This window comes from Ostrinia nubilalis, chromosome 12 (assembly GCF_963855985.1).
Source record: "Ostrinia nubilalis chromosome 12, ilOstNubi1.1, whole genome shotgun sequence".
Lineage (NCBI taxonomy): Eukaryota > Metazoa > Arthropoda > Insecta > Lepidoptera > Crambidae > Ostrinia > Ostrinia nubilalis.
The window spans coordinates 15,084,669-15,107,052 of NC_087099.1; the positions used below are offsets into that span (position 1 = coordinate 15,084,669).

The 22,384-nt window shown below is 35.4% G+C and overlaps 1 protein-coding gene across 1 annotated transcript; it reads right to left on the minus strand.

Moving 5' to 3' along the window:
- Positions 1-2,223: 2,223 nt before the first annotated feature.
- On the minus strand, positions 2,224-22,384 carry LOC135077054 (putative carbonic anhydrase 3). Its single transcript, XM_063971650.1, has 8 exons — positions 22,164-22,384; positions 20,274-20,306; positions 12,151-12,318; positions 9,145-9,268; positions 8,220-8,322; positions 7,344-7,450; positions 5,523-5,646; positions 2,224-3,449 (listed from the first exon to the last, which is right to left on the minus strand). Exons 1-8 carry the CDS (start codon positions 22,198-22,200, stop codon positions 3,186-3,188), a joined length of 960 nt encoding a protein of 319 aa, XP_063827720.1. The 5' UTR covers positions 22,201-22,384; the 3' UTR covers positions 2,224-3,185.

A 22,384-nucleotide genomic window follows, 5' to 3' on the forward strand; every position in this document is an offset into this window, starting at 1 on the left:
CCTGTAGGCATTGTGGTTTCAATGTAGAGTCAAATTTCGGAGGGTCCTTTGATGAGGTGACATTTGACACGATAGTGACGAAACGAAGTAAAAAATACACTGGACCGCAAAAAGGGTTGGTTAGAAAATCTTCAATATCTTCAAAAGTACCTGACCTAGCTTTATGAAATATAGGTACTCAATTAATTCCACCTTTTTATTTTTAATTCTGATATGAATAAAAAATGCGTAGTTTTCTCCTGTATGTTTTGTTTCATAAAAGAAAAGAAAATACTTTTTGAAGATTTAGAATATTTTTAACAGACCCTTTTTCTTCAGGGTAGGTCCATCTAAAGAAAAAGAGTTTGTTAAAAATCTTGTAATCTTGTGTAGGTCCTATAGGGAAATATTAAGGTTACACATCCGATTTTCGTAATGAGGTAGGTAGTGGGAAATGCAGAGGTAGAAACTCACTAATTACTTTCGTTTTTCGTTTGCTTTGATGCAGTGCCAGGCATGACTGGTTCTCCGAATTAGGTCACAGGTCTACTTTAGCTCGAAACTGGTTTTCATGAATAAAATTCATTTTACCAGAGGGCTGAGTGTGAGTTTACAAAAATGTATGAAAATTTTAGTTTTTGAACGTTTCCCGCTAGGGGCGCTGTATAATCCGTCATACATTTTTTGACGTGCTCACTAGTGAGCGCGTTTGATGAAAACTCACACTAGGCCCTCAGGTTGGTTCTCAATATTTAGGATCTGATAGTCACTTCGCCTCTGCTATGTCATTCTATGTTCATTCAATTCTGGATTATATTTACAATTTATGTTAACAACTCATAGGGTCATAAAATAAAATAACTATAATATCTTTTATACAGCTTAATTTTATTTTTCTTAATATTTTACAGTATCGCAAAATAACTTAATTAATATTATTAGTAACGCATGATAAATTTTGATAAAAATAAATTAGGAACATTGTTTAAGAATCAACCAATATCATCTATACAAATAAAATAAATAATGTACATATTTACTTACTAAGTTTTCGTAATTTTGTGTAATAAATAACAATTAATATTGTTAATGCCATTTTAACATAAATCTACCTAAATGGCAATTTAAACTTAATTAACTTATTGAACATTAATTTACAATACCTACCACTTATTGACTAGTGTCTTGAAATTTAAACATCTTTAATAATTTTCTTGATTATTACTTCATTGTAATTAATTATAAAAATACCTTAACATACCTAATTATCTTTTGTCATTTTTCTCTTATCAGTTTTTCATTCCAATATTGTAATGCATTTCTGAAGATTCAATTCATTTGCACCCTTAACTTTATAGTGAACATTTTTTCATTATTTCTTAATGTGTCTGCCCATTGATCACACATGACCCCAAATCAGTCTGGCCAAGACCAAATAATATTTTACAAAAACATGTGATCAAGCCTTTGGCACTTGGGAGAACTGAACCTTTCCTCCTATAATAAATTCTTATTTGATCGAGTCAAACTTGAATTTAATGTGTTACTTCAAAGTTTAATTGAACTCTACAATCCTCTTAATTTCGAACGTTTTGAATACTTTACACGACTGTTTTGTGATAAGATTAAAGTTTTCAAAATTAATCGTTTTCGTAAAAGACGTGAGCGATTACTTTCACTATTAGATTTCAATTTCAGACCGATAGTCAATTACCTCATATTTAATGTGTTCACGAGCTATCTCTAGATATTGGCTTTAGAGCTCAGATTATCCGGATACAATTTATAAGTTTTATCTTTATTGGCTCATTAAATTTAATACAATCTAAGACGTTTTAATTTATGATAAAAAATAACAAGAGATATTGGTTTGTGAACAAAGATGACAACAATTATTTAAAATGTATGCGTATCTTTATAGGCTGATAAAATAATAAAAGGGGTACGTCACGAGTGGCACGTTTCAAGTAATCCAAGTTGGTATTTTATAAATTTAAATAATAGGCACTGGCTTTTTGAGCAAGTGAAATTGTATTTCAGTTTGTCTGTGTATTCAATACGCACGATGAATTTTACCGAAAGTAGCAGAATGGTGATCGTATCCGTTCAACATACTTTTTATTTTACGGTTCACAAGTAAGAGTAGGTATAATATTTGCGATTAGACTTGAAACCATAAGAACTGGGTCTGAGCATCTACATATACTTAAATGTCTATCTTATCTATACTATTGATAGCATTTTCTATGCTTGAATTAATTGAAACAGGTTTTAACGCGATCGTTTACCGAATTAATTGACCGAAACCTGTTTAAATTAATTCAATTATGCAACGCGAAAGTTTGAAATTAATTATTTTCTATGCTGCCTAGGTGCTTTTAAAATTATACTTTAACTCACTAATTACAGAAAATGGAATGTATTTGACACTGGAAAAACATTTATTCAATTAGATACACCTACAATTATTCTATTCTATTGAGAAATTTCTCCAAATTTAGTTTAACAAGAACAATATCGAATCGTTAATAAAACAAATTTCAGTTAATCGCCAAAGTGTTCACTTTTAAACAGACGCAGGTTCAATAAGTTTTTTACATTTGTTTATGGGCACAAAATAACTTTTACAATTGCATATTTAAAGTGCTGGCATGTCGTGCCAACCAGCCAATGAGATCAAAAAATGGTTCAATATTTTTGGAACCCTAATCTTTCAACTTCGAGTAACTCGATTTAAACAAATCTTGTGATTCATAAGATCTTAATAGCCTCTATACATACTAATGACCTGTATTGCCATTTTCACTGAAGATTTAAACTTTTTAAGCTTAGAATCATTTATTATATCTAAGAAAAACTATTTAGTCCTCTACAAGTCTACGACAGAATTATAAATACACAGTAAAATCGTACCATAAAATGCTTTCTGGTATTTTGCCTACCTTCATCAGCAGTTTGGCAGTAAAGGCTTCCTCCTCATGATAATGATGTATTTAAATGGGTCTATATGCCTTCTTATCCCATCTCTAGGTCTACTGAAACTACTATAAATTCAGGAGAGAGTAGCTTAGCTGTCAACGTGTTAACACTTACATATGAATAGTCCCAGAGGATTGCTCACTCTTGCAACCCGCTTGTTAATTAATCAGAAGCATAAAGGAGCGGTTTGGTATACACTATACCTACTTTGACGTGCTATAACCATTTTAGTGGCAGGTTACTTTATTAACAACATTGCCCAAGAGCCTCCTTTTGGTTTTGACGATGCTGCACATAGCTCCTAGAAGGGTAGTCGACATCTTAGACCTGAAGCAGGCTATGATGGCAGCGGCCAGTCCCAGCAGAGACGGTGAGGCCATGTGCGAGCAAGAGGCTACTTCTTTGGAGCGGTAGACCATGCGAGTGCCCAATGGCTGGACCCGCCGGTCGTTGTTGATGCCTTCCAAGTCAGCTCGGGTCAGGTTTTTGTACTGTTGGAGAAAGCAAGCTAGTTACTCTTCTTTTTTCTTTTAGTGACTTGAATTAACCCTTCAAGTTCCAGCGAATCGATTGTTACCGCGGTCTCATGCGACTACTTGGGGTTTCGCAGTTAAGGCTATAAATTAGTGTAGATAGGTATAGATGTTTGGTGAAATATTGCTAAATTGGACCTCTTATCATTATCAGGAGTTAAGAGTTTGCTATTTAGGCACATTATGTATATTATTTCTATCCCTGCTTTGGGATGAGTAATGTGGGCTAAAAAAAAGAGGGGTAAAGAACTTAATAATAATAAGGAAAAAAGCAAGCCTTTTCTTCGAAGGTTTACAATAATTATGTGCGACTTATTCCTACGAGCTCGGTTTTTTCACGTATGTATTTATTTTTGCCATATTCTTTTACTCAATAATGGTGACTTAAATCCATCAAAAGCTCGGGACTGTAAATAATATCTTGTATAATGTTATCAATATGCTAATCTATACTAATATTATAAAACTGAAGAGTTTGTTTGTTTGTTTACTTGAACGCGCTAATCTCAGGAACCACTGGTGCGATTTGAAAAATTATTTCAGTGTTTGAAAGCCCATTTATTGAGGAAGGCTTAAGTTAAGGCTATATGTATACTATCACGCTACGAGTAATAGGAGCAGAACAACAATGAAAAATGTTGTCTAAACCGATCCTATATTAAAGTAAAAGCTACCACTAATATTTGAGGTAGGAAATTCATATTACGTAAAGTAATTTCTATAGAATGAGTTTAATAACCAGATTTGCTAGGGAATGCTTATGAATATCAAATTTACTAGTCAGTTATGAGCTGGAAAATAATTGAGTTTGTTAAACTTTCCCCGTAACTGCTCTCTCATTAAAAGTTAGTTTGGTTTTGTTTGGTAACTACATAAATATTCCCCGCGATATTGTGCAGTTCGTGACTGAACTCTATTGTAGACTAAATCTGCTTTAGTAAAAGTAAATTCGAAAATGCATTTGTACAAGACCTTGATGCTAAACTTTTTGAGCCACAATAAGCATTTGATATTACATAATCAGACTGACAGCTCATATTAATTTTTTTTTGAACGAGCATACTCTGAAAATCGAATCCTGAACCTCTTGAGTCGAGAGACTCGAGAGAGACCAACTCTAACCACTGGTACAGATTAAAATAATGCTCTTCTATCTAAGTAGACGCCCGTATTCACAAATGATGCTTGCTTAAGTGAAGTAGAAAATCGAAAGCACAACATTGAATAGTTGATTGGTTCGAGTGTCACCCTGTGCGTCACGCGCACTGTGAGACCTCATAGTAATGTTTGTGAATACGGGCGTTAATCTCATAGTCATTAAATACATTGATAAAAGTTCAAGTCTTTTCAAGTGGACGCTATTTTTTAGGATTCATTCAGATTCAGATGCTGTACGTACACATTAACATTGGTATTGAAACCGAATATAAATCAGGTATTTTTTTCACCACTAGAATATTTTTATTCTCTTAGTGAAAGTCGTAAATCGATTTAGATCCTTGTTTTTGTTTGTTCTTAAAATAGCATCTACTTATGTAGACTACTTTCTTTAAAAGTTCGATGTACTGACTTATACTTTCTGAAATGGAGACCCCAATAACTACTTAAGCTATATAAGTTTACGTAGTTATTGGGGTTTGAAAATTAATAGTTATGCTTTGTCTCACCAACCTGTCTGACCAGCGCGGCCTGGGGAGTACCTATATAATAGGCCAAATGTTCCATTTGTCTTATGCCCATTTTCACCATCAATCCCTAATTTTTAAGTGACCCCCATGAAAACAAAATGCCTGTTATGTGTTACCATAGGGGTCACTTAAAAATTAGGGATTGATGATGAAAACGGGCATTATAGTCGTGTTCCTGCAATGGAGACTAAGGCCTAGTTAAAAAAAACAGTGATAATCGCGCGGTTGCTGGGTAGTTCTTGTACATTTGCATCCACCCGGTTACCGTTTCAGTGTCCTTGTCAATGAGAATGTGTGTCTGGACCAGGCCTTAATGACTGTTATTGTACTGAATGTTACTTACGTGGTCGTGGGTGACGGTGGTGGGCTGGTCCATGACCATCCAGGTGACCACCTCAGGGCATAGGGGTGTGGTCAACGAGCCGTGGTAGGTGTAGAACGCTTGAGGGTTGGGGCTGAAGAGCTTCCTAAGAACAATGGAGAATAGACAAAGATCAGTCATGAGACGGAGACCGTGAGCCGCCAGTCTGCTTGTGACCACAAATGCAGCATAGCAGCCGTTACATCAAGCCGTGAGTACATAATGTAAATCATTTATATGATGTCGCGTAATCGCGTTGATACCCGTGTCTCTCTATTTCGAGACAGATCTCTTGTTGTGGGTTTGTATCCCGGGTGGAAAATGTTTGTCTGCTATGTAGTATTTACAAAGCCGCGTGAGCGTTAAAAATAAGACCATATAATTTTATTAACAGCCTAGTTAGTTTCTAGGATACCAGCTCTGCTGATACATTTACGGAAACTTATCTTTCTGTACACGTGTAAACGTGAAAATACCAAACTTCTTTGCGAGTTGTTCCAATGCTAATTTCTTGATTTCTTAACAAAAAATATATTGACATTGCTTTAAAATCTAACAATATTATGTTGTATGTAAGCGGAAGGTATTATGAAAAGGGTATTCTAACCAACCTTTAAGCAAATTAGTTTAGTAATTGTTTAGTAATTAATACCTATTTAGTTGAACACTAATTAGGCTGAAAACTGATTATCTCTGGCACTAATTTTATTCTTCCAATGTAAATAAATGAATCCAAAACGGACTTGTTGGAGTAATATGCTAATATGGAGACGCGTGTAAAAAAAAAACTACATAATAGAGCTGATCTACAAAACGTTTGCGTTTAGATTTTTAAACTCGTTTTTACTTTCAAAGTAATTTAGACAAAATAAATGGAGCCAGATACAAAAAAAAAAATAACCACGTGGAAAATAAAGCGGTGTTACTTAATAGTGTAGAGTTTTTGTTTGAAAGACTGCTTTGCATACACGTGTGTGAAATTAATATTAACTTTATTTCAAGTTAGATAAACATTATCTACCTCGTTGCAGTGGACAGGATTATCGTGATAATAGAAATAGCGGTCTTAGCCTCACGTGCGAGATATTTTTATGTGATGAATCTAATCAAATTGAGTAAAATTGGGGATAAAAGTTTTTTTATCTCTTACTTTTAGCTATTTATATTTATATGGAAACTCGTTATTGAAAAATTCGTGTTTCAGAATAGTTGAGAATTTACGAAAATGTTTTTCATCGCGCGATTTTCTTTCCACGACAGACAGATTGAAGCTAGTTTTACTATTCTATTCTGTGGTTATACATTAAAATATAATGATCAGTATTTCCTTTCATACAAATGTAACAGCCTTATAAATAGCACCACGGTCGGTATCTACGGCATTATCTGTTGCTACTCAAGCATGACCGAAGATCATTGTGGTTGTATTCGGCGCTTCCTCTTCTTTCAGGCCGTCCACAATGATCCGTCTAATTCGATTGGACATACGTTTTAGGACCCTGGCCTTAATAAAGGTACCTTCTAACAAGAGTTTTGACTATCTTTATTGTCACTGGATATGATTTTGTGTGTCAATTATATTGTTTAGCGTCTGTTACTGTGCCTCATTCCAAGACAGGCCTCAATCTGCAGTTACATATCACAAGATGCAAGAAGTTTTCCGATTTTCAATAGTTACCTTTGGCGATCAATAAAATCTATCGGTTTTCGTTGACTTCTTACTTAACGACCTGTTTTACTTACGAGTATTATGCTGAACTAGTCAACAAAAATAATAATGTAGTTTCAATTAATTTTACTTACGTGAGGTCTACGTTGAAAGTGGGCGAGTCTTCGTTGGATGGATTAACTATGTAATCCATTGCTGGTAGCAGTTCTTCCAGCACACTGGTTTCTCCAATGGGACCCACCTAGGGAAACCAAGTCGATTAGGTTCTGAAGAAAAGATTCATGAAACATCTTTGTACAGATATCTAAAGAGTGATAAAAATTGCTTTTCAGGACTCAAAGTTGTCTTTCAAAAAATGTAGAGACAGATTCATTTATATCTACTATTCCAATTGTCACTCTAATTATTCTAATCAAGAACCAAGTAGAGCTTAAAAAGGTGACTTGTTGATTATCGATAAAAATAGAAGGAAAATACTTATAATATTTAACTATTTTCTGAAAATTACTCATCACTTCTAGGAACTATTATATTTACCTAAACAGATCTTGGATAGAGATGTCTGGCAGATAGAATCTAAGTTATTAGTTAGATAGCGTCTGGTAGGTATACTTACTTACTATGATAAAGCCTATCTGAAACTTATTATGATTAGGTACTTATTCACATTCTTAATTGCCTACACCGCATTTTCTTTCCCTTCCATTTTATTTTCTTGATTTTACAAAATATTCGCCTTTAGTCTATTTTCAAAGTCTTCCATCTCTATAACTTATTGAGCAGTTTAAACGCAATGTTTTATTAAAGACATGCGTGGATCCCGTCTTACCCCCTTAGGGGTGGAGTTTCGTAAAATCCGTTCTTAGTGAGCACATACGTTCTAAAAGGAACCCCCGTGCAAAAGACTCCTACGCACTTGTAGTTTCTGAGATTTCGTGATGAGTGAGTCAGTCAATCAGTGACCTTTCGCTTTTATAGATTAAAAGTTCAGCTGTTGTTTTTCTGCATACCTGGACCAGTACTCCGACGACGGCGACTCCATCCCGCTGCTGCAGCGCCTGGTCGAAGTTGAGCCCGGTCTTCAGGTGCACAAAGTGGATCTCCATGGGGTACCTGAAGAAAATAGCTGCTTGTAGTCCTGGAAGTTAGGACTGTCTCCAAAAGACTTAAGAGGAGTACAGCCAGCGAGCAAGAGGTGTGACTATTTAAAATGTGTTCGCTGTGTATTAAGGTTCGGCCAAATCAACGCGTGCAGTCGGCGATGGTGTTAGCGATGTCGTGTATGAATTTGTAGCGATGAGTTCGCATCAACGCGTCCTGTCATTGGTCGCGGCGATCTATGCACGCGCAGTGATCGCCATCGTCGACGCGAGCTGCACGCGTTGGTTTGGCCGAAGCTTTTTACCCTGGCGTTCTTTGATTGAAATAGGTATGCTTGTTGTTACATTGAGTATAACAACTCGTTTTATATTTGAGCAATACTAAGTTCTGAAGTACAATCGACTTCTTTTAATTGCAAAGGGGGAACCAATGGCTAAAAAAGTTATGGCTAGGTCGCGAAGCGGGCGGGCAGTCAATGGTGATTGACCGACTGTGCCTGGCCTGTAGCCCACTCGTTACGGACTGGTAGCTAGTAGTTACGTACTTGAGTCCGTTGATGGCGTGCTCCGACAGCCAGTGGAAGTGCACCTCGGCGAAGGTTTAGTTGTCGCGCAGCGGGCCGCCTGACAGCAGGCGCGGGAGTGCACGGCACTGTGCCTGGACTGTAGCCCACTCGCTATGGACTGGTAACTAGTGGTTACGTACTTGAGTCCGTTGATGGCGTGCTCCGAGAGCCAGTGGAAGTGCACCTCGGCGAAGCAGACGCGGGAGTGCCCGGCACTGTGCCTGGACTGTAACCCACTCGGTACGGACTGGTAACTAGTGGTTACGTACTTGAGCCCGTTGATGGCGTGCTCCGAGAGCCAGTGGAAGTGAACTTCGGCGAAGGTGTAGTTGTCGCGCAGCGGGCCGCCCGACAGCACCGGCGCGGGAGTGCCCGGCTCCACGGCCCAGCGAACTGCACCAAAAACAACAGTTACACCACGAGTCGAGTTCGTTTATGCGCAAATTGTCAAATTCGCAAATTGTCAAGCGGTCGCAATTTGCCAGATTCTCACTTTGTCAAATTCGCAAATTGCCAAATTCGCAAAATGTCAAATGCGCAAATTGTCAAATTCGCAAAATGTCAAGTTTTAAAAATGTCTTTATATTACGGTTTTATGGTTTCATATTTAAAAGAAACCTTAACATTTTAATGATTAAAAGTTCTGCCAATTAATTATGTAGGTACTTGATTTTTATTATTAAAACCTAAACAACTGGTCATTTTTAAAACTTGACATTTTGCGAATTTCACAAAGTGAGAATCTGGCAGATTGCGACCGCTTGACAATTTTCGAATTTGACAATTTGCGCATAAACGGTCGAGTTAACTGCGCACCTGTGCAGCTGTGACATCACATCCACGCTCTGTTACGGACGGGGTGAACAAGGGGAGGTGTGCGGGTGAGTGCGAGGGAGAGTCGCATTCCAACGAGGTGCGCAGTTAGCTCGATCGGGTTGTACAACACACATTCATATTGTTTCATTTATTTGTGGTAGTCTACATCTTTTACTTGTTTCAACCCAAAGACGTCTTCTGGCAAAGGCTTCCCAAGGATTTTCTCAATTCTCGTTTCCAGGTGACGATTTAATTTTAATTAAACGTCTTCAAGAATTTCAAGACTGATTTTTTAAAATGTTAAACCACCATTTTCACCATCATTTCAGCAATGGAATATCTAACAAAGGACAATTTCAGCTAATATTTACTGTTTCGCGATTGCGAGCCTACCTAAACAAGCAAACGCATAAAAGAATATGATAAATGATCTTAATGATGGATGTTATGAAAAAATCTCGCAACAGGAAGCAAAAAGCCTGCAAAACAAACGAGTAAAACCTTTCTCCATTTTCTCATATTTCAAAGGAAATGCAATGCGATCGTATTGTAATTCTAAACCTACATACATAACTGTTATGTAGTAATAAATGTTGTGCATAATGCGGTATCATTATTTGTTATTTTACATACTGGTTTGTTATAAAATATTGTCAGTTTCAATATATTTTTGCTGGATTTAGATTATGGAATAACATATTTACGTAAATTAAATATACAGGTTGTTTTGCAATGTACCCATTTGTACGAATAGGTAACCATCATAGGGGTGATAACTGGGCTAGTTTACTATCTACAAGTTTGATGCAATACTTGTAACTAATTCATTGAAATAAGTTTTTTTTAAGTCAGTGTAAACGAAAGTGCAACTTCTGCCGATAGTTAAATTCCAGACCAAATCATTATACCTCTACAATACTACTGACAAGATATTTTAATACTCAATAAACGCCATGAAGTAGGTGATAGCTCACCATTTGATCTCTGTTTGTCGAACAATGTCGCTTTTTGGATAAAAACGGCAATATTTTTTTAAGCCCAAGTTTGAAAAGTAGGTAATTGGCGCATAATTTTCATTTTAATAACTGTCACCTTTCTTAAATATATGCATACAATAAGCTATTTTTACATGCTTAGAGATTTAGTGCACAGTGCTGGGTAGCTAAGTATTAGAAACACTCTACCATCAAATACTACAGTTCAAAACTGAATTGAAACTTAATTTAGTACGGTAGATGAAAATTCGACCGTCGTACTATCAAATGCTAGAGCTCAAAACTCAATTAAGTACGATAGATAGAGCTTGTGATTGGTTGGATTTTAATTATTGGAAAATTCACGGGCCATGCTTATTAAACCTTTGAGAATTATTTTAGAATGAAATAGATATAGGTTTGTGATTAAAAGCCTTGTCTTCTTTGCACAGAGATACCTTTTTTATTAACTACGTTTAAAAATAATTGTTTTCCCTAAAGATATTCTTCCTCTAGCGATCATTATTGCTGATCATCATTTGCTTGTTAGGGAAATTCAATTTATCATTATTGTGGATTGATAGGCCTAATAATTTAAGCCCAAATTACTTTAATCTAATACTAATAATCTAGTACTTAAAATACTAGATAAAAATGTGAAGTCATACTATGTCATGTCTTTTCCTATCACTTGACTGATATTATTAGTGTCGTCATAGATACCAGTTATTTATTTTTATGATAGGTTTATATCAAATTGCTGAAGAGCTCATATAAGTAAGCCATAATCTTACTTTAATAGTTTTTCTATGAAATATAGGTTTCGGTGAGCTTTCGAATTCAAATTCAATAGTTTATTACGTTACATTGGTGTAATACAGGTAGTTTTACAGGTACATACATAGGCCTTTCTTTGTGCGGGTATCGCAAGACTGTATATGAAAATCCTAGGGGCAGATCTTTGTCCAGCAGTCTTTTGACTGAGAAGGAATGGATCTATTCCCACCTGTCGTTCCCACCACTGCATTCCTGTGTAGCCAGGATCTACAGCTTGACCGCCAATAAGAATCCAACTAGTCAAGTTCGTTCCGCGGAAAGTTACGCCCGTATTCACAAATATTACTATGAGGTCTCACAGTGGGCGTGGACGCACAGGGTGACATACAAACCAATCACAGAGCTCTATTCAACGCTGTGCGTTCAATTTGCTGCTTCACGTAAGCAAGCATCGTTTGTGAATACGGGCGTTAAACTTTCATTGGACCCGCAATGAAATTAATCAGAAGAACATAGTGAAGTAGTTCGAAGTCAAGGTCAAAAGGAAGTTTTAAATCACTTTAAATTAAAGATATACACCGCGGACAGTAAGCATTAATTATGGGGACCTATAGCTGAGAAGGAATGGAAAATAAGTGTTCTTCTAATGGACTTCAACTGTCCTTTGTCCAGCAATCAACCAAGAGAAAATAAGCTCTAACCCCTTACCTTTGTACCCAGTGTTCCTCGCTCTCACTTCAACATCGCCGTAGCCCCGGTAGACCAGCGGGCCCCTGATGTGTGCTTCGTGAGGGTCGGGAAGACTCTCATGGGGTACGATGTTGATGGGGGACTGTTCCTTACCCACCCCGCACTGGCCCGGCCACGCGTCTTCGTCTGCAATAAAGGCAGTGTGTATAGCAGGAGTCACAGAACGGTATAGATAGTATAGAACGAGTACCTGGTCTTCTTCAATGTTCTGCCCAAATTCAGATTTTTTTAAATATCCTTGGACATTTTACACTGCGCACTAGGTTCAAACTAATTTCATTGAAATGTTTTTTATTTAGGCTCTTATCTTGTGTCCAAAGAGTTGATCCGTATTATGAAACGACACCGAAAACTTTCAATATTTTTAATTTAACGTACGGCATAATCTATTCCCGAGTGTGTTTAAGGTAGTAAGTAGGTACACTTGGCTGCATACACCTACAATATGAGCGTGTTGTTTGAGAATATGGGTCAAACAATAGCCTTATATTTGCTATGATAGATTAGTCTTCGGAGGTATAGAAAAGTTCTGTTGATTTGTGAATAAGTTCTAATAATCTGGAAAAGTGCAAAGAAGAAAAACTATTGTTACCACCTACGAGAAAGTTACGAGTTGTTGTAATAACAATAAATAATGTTTTTTTCTTGTTATAATAATGTATAACAAGAAATATGATTAAATTTATAATTGTAAATTAGAAAGTGTTATCGTCAAATATTAAAAAATATTCCATCTAAAGAATAATTGTTACATAATGTCAGTAGGTAGGCCATAGACTATTTGCCCAAGACCCGCGTTATCTCGCGACGCGTCTTTCTGTCGTCATGTCTTTATTACGAGATCCTTATCTATGGTCATTGAGCTTCACTATTTATTTATCTATAGATTTGATTACAAGGTGTTATCGAGAAAGTTCAAAGTCATGGTAGACATTATAAATGGGTAATGTAAACTTCAAACTCTATTTTTTAATTTTTTGCAATAATTTATTATTTCGATAGTGTACTTAATACTATATTTTAGTTTAAAAAGGACAATGACCAAAAATGTATGGAGTTTGGTCCAAATGTCCACCACTAACGAGACCTATGTAGCAAAATAGTCTACAAAATACTGATTCATTATAACCAAACCAAATCAATCAAAAATATGCTGTCAGTAAAAAGTAAAGACAGCTTACTCCGATACAGCACCAAAGATCGCGGGTTTTATCTTCTCAAAAAATATCTTAAGTCAACAAAGAATTTAAGGGATAAATGCGGTCAAACTAAATACAATATTCAAATTAGTGAAAGTGAAAGAAATAACTGAATACTAGAAACAGATAATAAAAAATAAGTAGGGTAAACCGTATAGCTATTGCCCACTTAAAGATTTCAAACACATTGAGATGAAAAATTAAAGAAAGTATTTTAATTATCGACCATTTATGACTTTTTTCTTATAACTCAATAAACTGTTAAACAAAATATTAACACTTTTTACTTAAAACTTACGTAACTTAGAAAATATTGAAATAAATTTAAAATCCTCCAAAAAGTACAGTCATTGCCCATTACTTACACTAATTGCCCACATCAAAGCACAGTAATTGCCCAGTATCTTAAAACAAAATAATCAATTTTAAAATGACAAAATAGGCTTTAAATAAACAAAACAAAACATTAAACTTAAATTCTAGTAGTACAGTCTTCAAAATTTCAAAATAAATTGCGTTTGGCCTTATTAACATATTATCAAATATTTCTTGAGCTGATGTTGATCAGTCAAAATCGGTAGAGACAGAATCATCTACTTCAAAACATAGATGACGCAAAAATTTGAATTTTATATGTAAAGGACATTGTCAGAAACCGCCTAAAAAACCGCCCAAAAACATTAACCCATCATAATTATTTTCTATTTTTTTTAATACATTAAGCACCCTTTCATTCTAATGGACACTTAAGCATTGAAAAATTAAATAAATAAGTCTTTTAACGTTTATTCTATAATACTATTACAACTTCCGGACGTTTTGGTGCGTGGCATGGTCTAAAACCTATCAAGTTCCATAATTTTTGCCGATAAAATCTGTACGAGGCATTACCGTACTTTATTGCTGGGAGTCCATGTATAGTGATGTTCCTGCGGCCATCATAGACAATAAAATATCGATTTTGAAAATAAAATAAATCGATTAAACTGCTTTGAAGACTAGATTTGCGTTAAAAGCTAAAAAGATATTGACAGTTTGACACTATTACAAGAAGATATCTAAAGTGTCCAACTGGTCGAAGGTCGTAAATAAAATAAAAATAATTAGGACCATAAACTGATATTCATGGTATCATAACTGTAAAAGTGTCAGAATCCGATGTTGAATCCAATGCCAGTTGAAGTGTGAGAAACATATATATTTTTTTTTATGTGACAGGAGGCAAATGAGCAGACGGATCACCTGATATCAACCTAGTATAGTTGCCAGTCTCTCATAATCTATGCCAATGAGGGTTTTCGCGATTGAAAAATCCGCCAGATGGCAATACGTAGACGTGAGGTCCAAATGCTGCATGATTGGTTATTTTTGACATGACATTGACAGATATCCACCAATCATGCAGCATTTGGACCTCGCGTCTACGTATTGCCATCTCGCGGATTTTTCAATCGCGAAAACCCTCATTCATAGCACATGTATAATAATAGACCAAATGAACTTTTATAGATTGTGAAAGAGAAGATAAAGATTTTATTATTTTATTAAAATCTTGCCACGAGGTAGTTTTTCAGTAGAAACCAGGATTGGATAATCGCTACAGGCAAGTATCAGAACATTTTATAAATATTTTTAATCGATTATATCCATGTGAATCGTTTTAATAAATTGTCATTTTACTTTTTCAATTAAAACTTTTTCAATCCCTAGTCTTGTCAAACTGTCATAATGTCAACAAATTATAAATGTCACGTCAGTTGACTCAATTTCAGTCTTCTGTGCGTTTATTGTATTTTTATTTCAATGAAATAGTGCTAAAGGGTTAGTACTAAAACTGAAAGCCTTTTTTCAGAAAGAAAACCAATGTGGTGCCCTTATTATTCATGCTGTTTGAAAGTTACAAGTCAGTGATACAGAGTTGCCGACATTATAACTCCGTAGTGATACCATACCAAAGAAGAAGTTTTCCTAAACACTTGTGTTGTTTTTATATGTGATCGAATAAAAAGGATTAATTCTACTGCTCAAATGGAATAACTTATCCCAAGAGACCGAATATAAAAAAAACCTCTCCATAGAAATTATCACCATCACGAGGATGTGAATTTTTTTGAGAATTTGATATTGGTCCTGTAAGAAAAGTAGTTGTATTTCAGTAGTAGAATCAACCCTTCTTGTTTCATCAGCAAGAGTAACTATAAAAACGCCCTGTAGGTAGGTATTATTAAGCTGAAGAGTTTGTTTAGTGTCAAAGACTGTCACACAGTGTAACTTAAATTGGCATATTATGATAATGAACATAAAAACTTAAATAAATATTTATGTTAATATTTTTTCTATTTATTTATTTTCCCAAAGCTTCACAGTGACAGCTGAAACAGCAATACTGTTAACAAAACAGTAAAACTAAACTTGGAACAAACTGTTACAAATATGAGGGGTTTAATATTTTACAAATTAAAATAAAACCGCATGTTGCTTTACTTTCTCGTATAGGTAATAAATGTAATTAATGGCTAGATTATTAATGTTACTTTGTTACCCTCAATAGTGAGGAAATCTTATAAAATGGTAACCCTGATTTTTATTGTCATTCAAGTGCTCTTTCTTCGCATAGGCTTCTGTGATTTGGCCAAGGGCCACACACATTGCGATAACATTATGCGACATTGATTTGACAGCAGCGGAGTGAAGTCTTGCGACTATGCAAAATGATACCCTGTAATCGTAGCGCATACAGACATAGACTGGGCGGGGCACATAGCTCGTAGAGCTGATGGCCGCTGGGGCAGGAAAGTTCTTGAGTGGCGACCACGAGCCGAAAGACGTAGCGTGGGCAGGCCTCCCACTAGGTGGACCGACGATCTGGTGAAGGTCGCGGGAGGTGCCTGTATGCGAGCGGTGCAGGATCGGTCTTCGTGGAAATCCTTGGGGGAGGCCTTTGTCCAGCAGTGGACGTCTTTTCGGCTGAAACGAACGAACGAACGATACGTATTACCACTATTTACCAGACATTACTATTTATTGCATACTCGCCGGATTACACGTAGGAGCACGCGCGTAACAGCTTCGGCCTTGCATTATTATAAGATCTTGTTCCGCCCTTTTACGAACTTCCTCTGTGAGGATATCCCCGCCGAATTCTATGATGAACCTATCAAAAGTCATATTCTGCAATGTCAACCCACCACAAGGTGGACCGACGACCTGATAAAGGTAGCGGGAAGGCGCTGGATGCAGGCCGCTACCAACCGTGCGATGTGGAAGTCATTGGGGGAGGCCTATGTTCAGTAGTGGACGTCCTGTGGCTGAAATGATGATGATGATGAAGAAATGAATGAAAATGACAAATCTTCGCACGTGTATAATACCGTGCCAAAGTAATCATATAATTTTGGCACCTTAATAACTATTGCCGTTTTTGTTGTAAAGATCATGCAGCGCTACTTGCGGATATTATTGGAAAGAAAACTATGTGGGCTCTAGATCTGAAGCCGCTTTAACGAACACGAAGTGCTCATACAATGCGGCGTATTTTCTTCCAGTCTTTAGTCAGGACTTTAGTCGAATTAAAACCCCGGTTGAACGTGATATAGCCGCACTAGAATACGATGCTTTTTTGCATAATCGCAAGACTTCGTTCCGGTGTCGACCGAATGTTATCATGATGTATGTGGCCCAGGGGTTACCGTAGCCGCTAAGGTTTGAAACTTCTTGCTTAAAATATTGTAGTCTTTGGCATAGACTACGATGGTAGTCATGGAGATAGGAGTTTGTTATCTCGTGTCAGATGTAAATGGTGAAAAGAAAACTCATGATTTGTGGTATTTTTATGTAATATGTAGGTATTTTATAAAAGTGGAACCCCGAGTGATCTCCAAAACCCATTCTATTATTATATACGATTCGGCTTCGATATCTATAATACAATAGGAGTTTATTTCATGTGTCAGATGACAAGGGTGGAAACAACCTACGATTCATGTTGTTTATTTACGTGCAATATGTGGGCATATTGTAAAAGTGGAATGCCGAGTTGTATTTCTAAAACTTGTTCTATTATTTTATACTATTTGGCTGCGACTCGGCGTGACGACAATACAAAACATTTTTCGCGAATCGGTGTTCATACATTCACACAATACATTAGACGCCATGTTGTCATAAACGACATATTATAAAATCGCTGTGATTTAATATTCTTAATCATTAATTTTATGGCAAGTGTCCATCAGGAATCATTGTTCTTACACACAGAATCGTATTATTTCGCTTTCGGGTAGTAATATGTCAAAATTGTTGGTTCTTTAGGCGAACAATGTATGGAGAACGAACATTGTCCTTTCATATGTATTTTTTTTTATCTTCTTTGATATCAGTTCAAGTGGTTACTCAGAATGTTCAATTAGCTGTTGGTTATTCTTCCCTAAAGTTGTATCTATTTCCTTACAATTAACATTTTCACTAGTAGATTTAACGTAGGATTTTAATTTTTTGTATTTGCGTTTGAATTTTTATCAATTTTTTTAAGCCAAACCATATTTTTCCAGCAATTCATCTTGTAGATAAATTGTTGGATACATCTTGTACAGCTTCGATTGCTTTTTGCAAATTTTCTATGCTATATTGAACTTTTGGAGTCTTTGGCATACTGAAAATGAAACATTAAAAGCCATTTCAATATTTATGCCTGTAAATTGCAAAACAAGTCTAGCAATCAGCAACTTAAACACTGCTACTGCATGGTGGCAACACTCTAATAATAATTGCCCTGGGCAATAACTATACATTAACATATGGCAATAACTGAAATGATGGTGGGCAATAACTAAAAATATACAGATTTACGTGCAGTGATTACCCACCGTTAAAATGACCGTTAGAAATCAAATTTTATCAGTTATTTTCATTGATAATGGAGAAAACACTTTTAATTTCATCATGACTATACACCATTAGTTGAATATTAAATAACTTGCAAAAAAAATTTTACCTCTAAGCAAGTAATTCCTTAGTAAAATTTTTAAAGTCTTTACCTGTTTGAGTAACATTTTCACCCGTCTTGACAAAATCCGCCATAACTGTTTTTTGTTAGTGTTTCCTATTGTAAATTTTAAATCTACTGTACATTGATCTCGGAGCCATCTACTTAGTAAATTCAAATCTAACTAGAGTGCTTCAAAGTCAGCACCTGACAATATTATTCTTAAAGCGGGCAATCACTACCAGTGGGCAATCACTCTCTGGTTTACCCTACTTAAAACGAGGGCTCGAGAGAAAGTTACAGATTTGTAGTTTTTCTTGACTATTCAGCTGTAAAAATATTTAATAACTTTATGTAAGAAGGGATAAACGATCTTAACGCCCGTATTCACAAACATTACTATGAGTCCTCACAGTACGCGTGGACGCACAGGGTGACACACGAACCAATCACAGAGCTCTATCACGCTCTATTCTACGCTGTTTGTTCGATTTGCTGCTTAACTTAAGCAAGCATCATTTGTGAATACGGGCTTAAGTAATTTCAAGACCTTCAGACTGATTTTATCAGCTTAAACCCCAATTAGTGGATGTAGGAAATTAATGATGCACGAAGATTATTTCTTATTTAATCTCATTATCAAATCGAATGCATTTAGGTATAATCGAGATCTGATAAGAGCTTGCGGTCTGCGATCGATTGGCGCACGTGCTCATAATAACATTACTTTGTTATTTTTAATTTCAGTTTTTCTAGATCATAGAAAACGCATTAGTATTTTAAGTAGGTACAAATACGTTGTCTGCTAGGTATACCCATGTTCTTCTTAGTTTGGAACTGTGTAGATCAGTGTTCTTTATAATTTTTTGTCCACGGATCCCTTAATCCAGCACAATTTTAAGGACCCCGTTATAAAAAAAAGCAGCATTAAATTTCGCTTACGAGACATTTGATGGCTTTTATTTATGATTGTTAAATGGTCCTGAGACTGCGGATCCCCATTAAAGAAACACTGGTCTAGATGGTTTTGCGCCATGTAAATGTTCACGAATGTTTATGTTTACTTAGGTTCTTCACTTAAAACTCGATTCCCACTTAGGCTTCAACACGGAATCTTTTCTCAAGTGAGATGGAGGAGGGTACTTAGGTGTTATTTGTATAAACACTAACACAGTAGTCTGTGTAAAACAAAAAAAAACTTTTACTAGGTTTTCACACAGTTTCAGCATACATGGATACTCTATAAAAAGGGAGAGAAGATCGGAACGTAAGAAAATAATTTAGGGTATTTATTTTGATAATATTATGCAAGTATGTCATGTCATGCCCTGAGTACTCAAGCAACTGCACTCAGGAGGATTTGATGAGTGCTACTGACAACGCCACTCTTGTGGCGGAGTTTTGGGCTGACACTGTGTAGGTTTGTTGTCGACACGAAAAGAAGAAGATGCAAGTATGATAATAATTTATCATTTGTATAGAACGTGCAATGTGCATCCTGTCATTTTCCTTTAAAGTTGATTAATTATTTATTTACAGCTTTAGTAAAAGTCTTGATTGCTCACTATCTTTAGAAATGAAAACCAATATTTATTTTTCTTTTTAAACAATCGGATATCGCGAAACTGATATCTTATTTCTTGTATTGTTTAAGAAACATTTGGTTGAGAGAATGGAAATAGGTATTTTGTTTTGTTACGAAGATCCAAAAATGAAAATGAAGACTTGAACAAAATAAATATCCTCACATTTTAACAATATTATGGCATGCAAATACTAAGTAAAAATACTAACTAGCAAAAAATGGGACACTAGTAAAGAAAATAATTCCAAAATATTAAGGTAGGTTACCTATTTATTTTTGCCTAAGTAATTTTAGTAAATAAGTTTGTACTTACCATAATGAGACCAATCTCTGGCGACGGATAAACCTGCCGAAGAGAAAAGCGCGAATAAGATAAAATAATTTTGCTTTTTTTAATGGTTTTGGATAACACATCTATGTCATATTTTTTTTTGGTAATTATCATTTATCTTTTTTTTAGTAATTAATGCACTGCCTAGGAGTGTTTTATAATACACATTTTACTAAAATTTTAAAATATGATTAATATAGATTATGAGATTGCTTGACGCTTGTTTAATTAAGCGTTCAAACTTCAGGAAAGAAAATGCAGTCGATGTTTTTATCTTGCAAAAATGTTACCGCTAACCGCTTTTGTGGTCTAGTGGTAAGACCACCTGCTTCAGACGCAGAGGTCCCGGGTTCGATTCCCAGTGGGAGCAGATTTTTCTGTTCGGTTTGGTTGGTGGTAAGGCTTGTTATAAGTACGCCTGGCTAGCTGCCACCATCTTACCTCAGTTTGTCGCCATAACAACAATGTTAACAGCATTGTTATGTTCCGACAGTTAGAGGTAAGATAGCCAGTTCCTCCGTGGTTGAGGATTCCGGGTGAAGCTCGCTTCCACCTTCGGCCTGATCATCACTTGCCATTAGGTGAGATACAGGCCAAGAGCTACCTCGTTGTGGATAAAAAAAACATAGTTTATTAAATTTTGGGGCAATTGAAATATTAATAATCACAATTTATCCACTTTAGTAAATTAAAAATTAAATGCAAATCAATTTCCCTTTTTTAACATACCGAAATCATATCATAGAATGTAAGAGAACTTTTCTTGACTTTTTGACGACAAAGTGGATAAGTTTACCAAATTTATCGAATTTGGGTAGTTAATGTAGTTATGGCTAAGCAGACTGCAATTCCCTTTCTTAATCAAAACTAAGTCCAAGCAAACATTTTTATCAATTACTAGCAAAGATCGTGAGATGTTTCCACTGCGATACTTATTTACTTTTCTTTGTAAATTAACTATTTTATCTTTGATTTCAGTTTGTGAGATAAAAATCGCTATCTAAGTACACCTTAATGTTTCTTTAATTGCACTAGTTATTGTTTATTAACAATTTAATTTGTTTTTATTTAACGGGAGTAAGTAAGTAGGTAAGTAGTAAGTTTGTGCAATATTTTTAGAAAGTTTTCAGTTGATCTAATTCTCTTACAGGAAAGTTGAATCTGAATTTTAAGAAGCGTAATACATATCTTATTATTTTAAATCCATCTATTACCATAGTAACCTATATTTATTTACAAAACATGTCGAATTTTAGAACCGAAGTAAATATTTAAGTAAATAAATCTTAAAGTTTTTGTTTATGTAGATTTTTAAGTTTTATATTTTCTTAGGTGATTATTTTTGTTATTTACAAATTATTAAAATAATTACTGATATTTTTACAACTAATGCAAACTTAACTCAAAACAAAGAAAAAAATCTTATTGTTTAGGTACCGTCGCGTGTCCGCGAGGCAAAGAGGCGAGGAAGCTGGCTGCATTTCCTCGCTGGATAGCAATACTAGCCTTTGTGCAAGGAAAGAGCCAGCATTCATTTTTTCCGAAATTTTTATTAATTTAGTGGAAATGGTCCGAAACAGTAATTTATAATTAAATAACTCAACGCGATGTTGTGTTTTTCTTTTCACTGTTATCACTAAGTTTGTAAGTAGTTAAGTATTGCTAGCAGTTTAATTACTTGCTTTAATAGTAATAAAATAATAACTGCAACTTTTAGATTTTAAAGTTATTGCCCGTTAAGTTAATGATTAATTATTTTAATTGACTTGTTCAATTAACTTAGTAGATATTTATGTACTCACGTAGAATTAAGATATTATTTACTAAAGTTGTAATTTTGAACTTGCACAAACACAGTCGTAACTTGCTCACCTGTCAAACTTAACAAAACAATCACAGTCGAAACCATTTTTTATTTTTATTTATTTTCAATTAAACTTTTTAATAAAAACTTTTTAAAGTCGACTTGCACACTCGCACCCTTTCGCGCCAACTGCGCCTTGACCACGCACTGGCAACTTTTTATACATTTTTTGTTTTTAAAAAAGAAAAGTTTTCGCGCCACGCGTCTGTGGCCGCCCGCGCGGGTTGAA

Coding starts and splice junctions, on each gene's coding strand:
- LOC135077054 (XM_063971650.1), bottom strand. CDS start 22,200: ATGGTTTCGACTGTGATTGTTTTGTTAAGTTTGACAG. Junction 9,269..12,150: donor GAGGAACACTGGGTACAAAG/GTAAGGGGTTAG, acceptor TTTTTGGTGCAG/TTCGCTGGGCCGTGGAGCCG. Junction 7,451..8,219: donor TCGTCGGAGTACTGGTCCAG/GTATGCAGAAAA, acceptor TGGTTTCCCTAG/GTGGGTCCCATTGGAGAAAC.